General features: G+C 52.4%; 1 protein-coding gene across 3 annotated transcripts in view; it reads left to right on the top strand.

Annotated features, from left to right (window-relative positions):
- Window positions 1-7,500, top strand: part of fam131b (family with sequence similarity 131 member B) — a 38,452-nt gene that overhangs the window by 15,919 nt on the left and 15,033 nt on the right. The window contains exons 2-5 of one of the 3 annotated variants that reach the window (XM_031905649.1): window positions 638-744; window positions 3,170-3,202; window positions 4,562-4,655; window positions 4,773-4,958. In XM_031905649.1, the coding sequence (XP_031761509.1) occupies window positions 694-744; window positions 3,170-3,202; window positions 4,562-4,655; window positions 4,773-4,958 (364 nt within the window). In that variant the 5' untranslated portion in view covers window positions 638-693. Of the gene's footprint in view, window positions 1-637; window positions 745-3,169; window positions 3,203-4,561; window positions 4,656-4,772; window positions 4,959-7,500 lie in introns of those variants that run through there. The other 2 variants (XM_031905650.1, XM_031905651.1) reach the window with 2 other exon arrangements.

Below are 7,500 nucleotides of genomic sequence, written 5' to 3'. Positions count from 1 at the left end.
ACTGCATAACAACCCCCATATACACACTGCATAACAACCCCCATATACACACACTGCATAACAACCCCCATATACACACACTGCATAACAACCCCCCATATACACACACTGCATAACAACCCCCATATACACACACACACACACACACACCACACACACACACACTGCATAACAACCCCCCATATACACACACTGCATAACAACCCCCATATACACATACTGCATAACAACCCCCATATACACACTGCATAACAACCCCCCATATACACACACTGCATAACAACCCCCATATACACACACTGCATAACAACCCCCCATATACACACACTGCATAACAACCCCCCATTACACACACTGCATAACAACCCCCATATACACACACACACACACACACACACACTGCATAACAAACCCCCCATATACACACACTGCATAACAACCCCCATATACACATACTGCATAACAACCCCCCATATACACACTGCATAACAAACCCCCCATATACACATACTGCATAACAACCCCCCATATACACACTGCATAACAACCCCCCCATATACACACACTGCATAACAACCCCCCCCCCCCCCCCCCCTTATATTCATCACCTGTGTTTTTTCCTTATCTCCTTCCGTAGGCAGTGATGGTGCAGCTCTGGACTGGAAGGGGTTAAAGGACGCCGATCAGGGAACCATGGAGAACAGCTCAGCGCACGGGAGCAGCACCCACCGGCCCTCCAACGAGGTACCCCCCCCATGTCTGCCCCCCACCTCCCTCTCGTTATGTTTATCTGACCAGAGTGAATACAGTCACTATCGGGGGTAATTACTGTCGCATCAATTTGAAAAAGTTGCAGTTTTGCAACATCTCTGCAACTTTCTCTACGCAAATCTTTTTAGTTGAGACTTTTTAATAAATGTCTGAGATTCATAGAAATTGGTTTATTTGAAATTTTAAACAGAAAAAAAAAGAGAAATGTTACTGTGTTAGTAAATCTGCCCCTAAGTAACATTATCCCTTATATCCTTATCATTTACAGTAGGGGGTACATTATCCCTTATAATACATGAGTGATACTCAGAGTTCCCTGTATAACTCAGCCTGCAGCCTTGTGCCTTTATATGGGGGGCACAGAACCCCTCAGTGACTGCTAATATCCTTATCATTTACAGTAGGGGGTACATTATCCCTTATAATACATGAGTGATACTCAGAGTTCCCTGTATAACTCAGCCTGCAGCCTTGTGCCTTTATATGGGGGCACAGAACCCCTCAGTGACTGCTAATATCCTTATCATTTACAGTAGGGGGTACAGTATCCCTTATAATACATGAGTGATACTCAGAGTTCCCTGTATAACTCAGCCTGCAGCCTTGTGCCTTTATATGGGGGGCACAGAACCCCTCAGTGACTGCTAATATCCTTATCAGTTACAGTAGGGGGTACATTATCCCTTATAATACATGAGTGATACTCAGAGTTCCCTGTATAACTCAGCCTGCAGCCTTGTGCCTTTATATGGGGGGCACAGAACCCCTCAGTGACTGCTAATATCCTTATCATGTACAGTAGGGGGTACATTATCCCTTATAATACATGAGTGATGCCAGTAATGCCGGGGGGGGCTGTAATGTGCCACAGACTGGGTACTGGGAACGCCGGTATTCCAGTCCAGACGTGGATACAATATATGGGAACACTCCGCCATCTAGTGGCCACGTTGCAGAATGAGGTTTTGCATCTGCAAAGAGAAAAAGAAAACGAGAATTTCACGTACCTTCATATCGTAATTTCCATTTCTTCTAGCCCCGACATGTCAGTATGGGCAGTATTGCCCCTCCCAGCCCGGTGGGAGGAGCTATATCAATATATAGTGAACTTCTCTGCATCCCATGTCAGTCCAGATGGGATCTACCAAGCCCCGCCTCTAATAAAAAAGGGGTGGGAATAAATAACGTACAATTAAACCAACAGATACAGAGAGTAAAAACTGCCCCCTCCCTGCCCAAGAGCCCCTCACTGGGGCATTTACTGTGGCTGCCAATACCCCAGCTGGGGACCATCCTCTGCCAATAACAAGAAAACTTCCAAGATACCGTCGCCCACTGTGGCACCGACCAGCTCACTAGTGATACCACCATAGCAACCACCATAGCAACCACCAGAGCTGTTGCCTCAGTGGTGGGGAGGAAGTCAGATGGCCTTATAGGGCAGGATTCATTTTGATAGGTACCCCAGTTTTCCCCCAGCACCCCAAATACATATAGGCACGTTAACTGGCTAATAACGAAGCTGCCTCCATCGTTTATGAATGTGACAAGGACATTAGATTGTAAGCTCATTGGGCAGGGACTTATGTGATAATTGCCTGAAAAAACTGCAGCAGTTTAAGGAGTGATTTGTGTCCCACCCACACAGCTTAATAGCCCCAGGGATACAGAGCCCTCCAGATCACCCCATTTATTATTACCCTAAATGATAAGGATATTAGCAGTCACTGAGGGGATCTGTGCCCCCCATATAAAGGCACAAGGCTGCAGGCTGAGTTATACAGGGAACTCTGAGTATCACTCATGTATTATAAGGGATAATGTACCCCCTACTGTAAATGATAAGGATATTAGCAGTCACTGAGGGGTTCTGTGCCCCCCATATAAAGGCACAAGGCTGCAGGCTGAGTTATACAGGGAACTCTGAGTATCACTCATGTATTATAAGGGATAATGTACCCCCTACTGTAAATGAAAGGATATTAGCAGTCAACTGAGGGTTCTGTGCCCCCCATATAAAGGCACAAGGCTGCAGGCTGAGTTATACAGGGAACTCTGAGTATCACTCATGTATTATAAGGGGTAATGTACCCCCTACTGTAAATGATAAGGATATTAGCAGTCACTGAGGGGTTCTGTGCCCCCCATATAAAGGCACAAGGCTGCAGGCTGAGTATAAGTGTGAGTGTGTATTTGGGGGAGTGGGGCTGTTACTGGGGGGCAGAGGATGTTATATACATATATGTAAGTGTAATCTCTATGAGACTGTTCATCTGTCTCGTTCCTGTTGAGTTGCTGGTGTAACTGTACCCCAGGGTCCCCCCTCATTTCCTTCCCCCCATATCTCTGGCTCCGTGTGGCTCTGTCTCTCATGTTGCCGTTCTCCCCTCTCTCTCAGACCCGCACAGAATTCTCCTGGGACGGGATTAATGTGAGTTCAAACGGTCTCGTGCTTCACCCCATTTCCTTTTGCAGCCCCCCCATATTATATGCTTTGGTGTCGCCCTGAAGGGCCCGGCGGCTCCCCGGTCTCAGACTGCCCCGCCCCCTGTCATTTCATTTACCAATCACACAGGACTATACAGGCTCCTCCCTCATATTCAAATTCTCCCCAAATCAAAAAACAACAACGAGATTTCTGAGTCTTCTTTGTATCAGCGCTCACTTCTCTGTCTCTCACTCCAGCCTGTCTCTCACTCCAGCCTGTCTCTCTCTCCTGTCTCTCACTCCAGCCTGTCTCTCACTCCTGTCTCTCACTCCTGTCTCTCACTCCTGTCTCTCACTCCAGCCTGTCTCTCTCTCCTGTCTCTCACTCCAGCCTGTCTCTCACTCCAGCCTGTCTCCTGTCTCTCTCTCCTGTCTCTCACTCCAGCCTGTCTCTCACTCCAGCCTGTCTCTCTCTCCTGTCTCTCACTCCAGCCTGTCTCTCTCTCCTGTCTCTCACTCCAGCCTGTCTCCTGTCTCTCTCTCCTGTCTCTCACTCCTGTCTCTCACTCCAGCCTGTCTCTCACACCAGTCTGTCTCTCCTGTCTCTCAGTCCCGCCTCTCTCTCACTCCAGCCTGTCTCTCACACCAGTCTGTCTCTCCTGTCTCTCACTCCTGTCTCTCTCACTCCAGCCTGTCTCTCACACCAGTCTGTTTCTCCTGTCTCTCAGTCCAGCCTGTCTCTCTCTCCTGTCTCTCACTCCTGTCTCTCACTCCTGTCTCTCACACCAGTCTGTCTCTCCTGTCTCTCAGTCCTGTCTCTCTCACTCCAGCCTGTCTCTCACACCAGTCTGTTTCTCCTGTCTCTCAGTCCAGCCTGTCTCTCTCTCCTGTCTCTCACTCCTGTCTCTCACTCCTGTCTCTCACACCAGTCTGTCTCTCCTGTCTCTCAGTCCAGCCTCTCTCTCACTCCAGCCTGTCTCTCACACCAGTCTGTCTCTCCTGTCTCTCACTCCTGTCTCTCACTCCAGCCTGTCTCTCACACCAGTCTGTCTCTCCTGTCTCTCACTCCTGTCTCTCTCACTCCAGCCTGTCTCTCACACCAGTCTGTCTCTCCTGTCTCTCAGTCCAGCCTCTCTCTCAGTCCAGCCTGTCTCTCACTCCAGCCTGTCTCTCTCACACCAGTCTGTCTCTGGCAGGTTGCTCAGCATGTCTGCATGTGTCAGTTGCCCCCATACCCCCCACTTTGCCCCATGGGATGCTGTCTCTGTTGCCCAGTCTGAGCGCTCACTCTGGCCTTTCGCTCTCTTTCCCCCCTCTCTCTCTTTCCTCTGAGCGAATGTCTCTCTCTGGGTCTGTCTCTCAGCTCTCCATGGAAGATACCACCTCGATCCTTCCTCGACTGAAGAGACACTCTAATGCCTATGGAATTGGTGCTCTCGCCAAATCCTCTGTCAAAGGTACAGTACCTCCCCTGAGTAAAGCTGAAGCCACGCCCCCGCGGGCACACCCCGACACCTCTGCTGCCAATCACATTCCACTGCATGACTTGACTCCTCCCTCTCTCTCTCTCCAAGGTATCTCTCGCTCGATGAAGGATCATGTGACCAAGCCGACAGCCATTGGGTCTGGGCGTGTAGCTCACATGATTGAGTGGCAGAGCTGGGGGCAGCCCCCCCCCCCGCCGGCGGAGACCACCCGGTTGGACAGCGACGCCTACTCGGACCTGAGTGACGGAGAGAAGGAGGCTCGGTTCCTTGCAGGTGAGACAGAGCGATGGCCAAGCCCAGGGCATGCTGGGAATTGTAGTTCCAATACATAAACATCACCAATAATATAATATTTGGGCTCACTGTAGCCGGGCACTGCCCCCCTCTGGCCCCATTGCTCTCCTGCTGCCCTACGGAGGGTAATAAGGGCAATTTTGTGTGTGATAATATTCTCAGTGTTATGAGTGGCTGCTAAATGTGAGTGGGGATGTACTCAGTGCTGTGAGTGGCTGCCGAGTGTGAGTGGGGATGTACTCAGTGCTGTGAGTGGCTGCCGAGTGTGAGTGGGGATGTACTCAGTGCTGTGAGTGGCTGCCGAGTGTGAGTGGGGATGTACTCAGTGCTGTGAGTGGCTGCCGAGTGTGAGTGGGGATGTACTCAGTGCTGTGAGTGGCTGCCGAATGTGAGTGGGGATGTACTCAGTGCTGTGAGTGGCTGCCGAGTGTGAGTGGGGATGTACTCAGTGCTGTGAGTGGCCGCCGAGTGTGAGTGGGGATGTACTCAGTGCTGTGAGTGGCCGCCGAGTGTGAGTGGGGATGTACTCAGTGCTGTGAGTGGCCGCCGAGTGTGAGTGGGGATGTACTCAGTGCTGTGAGTGGCCGCCGAGTGTGAGTGGGGATGTACTCAGTGCTGTGAGTGGCCGCCGAGTGTGAGTGGGGATGTACTCAGTGCTGTGAGTGGCCGCCGAGTGTGAGTGGGGATGTACTCAGTGCTGTGAGTGGCCGCCGAGTGTGAGTGGGGATGTACTCAGTGCTGTGAGTGGCCGCCGAGTGTGAGTGGGGATGTACTCAGTGCTGTGAGTGGCTGCCGAGTGTGAGTGGGGATGTACTCAGTGCTGTGAGTGGCTGCCGAATGTGAGTGGGGATGTACTCAGTGCTGTGAGTGGCTGCCGAGTGTGAGTGGGGATGTACTCAGTGCTGTGAGTGGCCGCCGAGTGCGGCAGCCCACTCACAGGCACTGAAGTACATCCCCCACTCACACTCAGCAGCGCACTCACAGCACTGAGTACATCCCCACTCACACTCAGGCAGGCCACTCACAGGCACTGAGTACATTCCCCACTCACACTCAGCAGGCCACTCACAGCACTGAGTACATCCCCACTCACACTCAGCAGCCACTCACAGCACTGAGTACATCCCCACTCACACTCAGGCAGCCACTCACAGCACTGAGTACATCCCACTCACACTCAGCAAGCCACTCACAGCACTGAGTACATCCCCACTCACACTCAGCAGCCACTCACAGCACTGAGTACTACCCCACTCACACTCAGCAGCCACTCACAGCACTGAGTACATCCCCACTCACACTCAGCGCCACTCACAGCACTGAGTACATCCCCACTCACACTCAGCAGCCACTCACAGCACTGAGTACATCCCCACTCACACTCAGCAGCCACTCACAGCACTGAGTACATCCCCACTCACACTCGCGCCACTCACAGCACTGAGTACATCCCCACTCACACTCAGCAGCCACTCACAGCACTGAGTACATCCCCACTCACACTCAGCAGGCCACTCACAGCACTGAGTACATCCCCACTCACACTCAGCGGCCACTCACAGCACTGAGTACATCCCCACTCACACTCAGCCGCCACTCACAGCACTGAGTACATCCCCACTCACACTCAGCAGCCACTCACAGCACTGAGTACATCCCCACTCACACTCAGCAGCCACTCACAGCACTGAGTACATCCCCACTCACACTCAGCGCCACTCACAGCACTGAGTACATCCCCACTCACACTCAGCGCCACTCACAGCACTGAGTACATCCCCACTCACACTCAGCGGCCACTCACAGCACTGAGTACATCCCCACTCACACTCAGGCCACTCACAGCACTGAGTACATCCCCACTCACACTCAGCGCCACCTCACAGCACTGAGTACATCCCCACTCACACTCAGCGGCCACTCACAGCACTGAGTACATCCCCACTCACACTCAGCGGCCACTCACAGCACTGAGTACATCCCCACTCACACTCAGCGGCCACTCACAGCACTGAGTACATCCCCACTCACACTCAGCGGGCCACTCACAGCACTGAGTACATCCCCACTCACACTCAGCGGCCACTCACAGCACTGAGTACATCCCCACTCACACTCGGCGGCCACTCACAGCACTGAGTACATCCCCACTCACACTCGGCGGCCACTCACAGCACTGAGTACATCCCCACTCACACTCGGCGGCCACTCACAGCACTGAGTACATCCCCACTCACACTCGGCGGCCACTCACAGCACTGAGTACATCCCCACTCACACTCGGCGGCCACTCACAGCACTGAGTACATCCCCACTCACACTCTGGCGGCCACTCACAGCACTGAGTACATCCCCACTCACACTCGGCAGCCACTCACAGCACTGAGTACATCCCCACTCACATTCGGCAGCCACTCACAGCACTGAGTACATCCCCACTCACACTCGGCAGCCACTCACAGCACTGAGTACATCCCACTCACACTCGGCGCCACTCACAGCACTGAGTACATCCCACTCA

The sequence above is a fragment of the Xenopus tropicalis genome, chromosome 7, assembly GCF_000004195.4.
Source record: "Xenopus tropicalis strain Nigerian chromosome 7, UCB_Xtro_10.0, whole genome shotgun sequence".
NCBI classification, from domain to species: Eukaryota; Metazoa; Chordata; class Amphibia; order Anura; family Pipidae; genus Xenopus; species Xenopus tropicalis.
The sequence above is the reverse complement of the archived record's forward strand: the minus strand, read 5'-3'. Positions and strand labels throughout refer to the sequence as shown.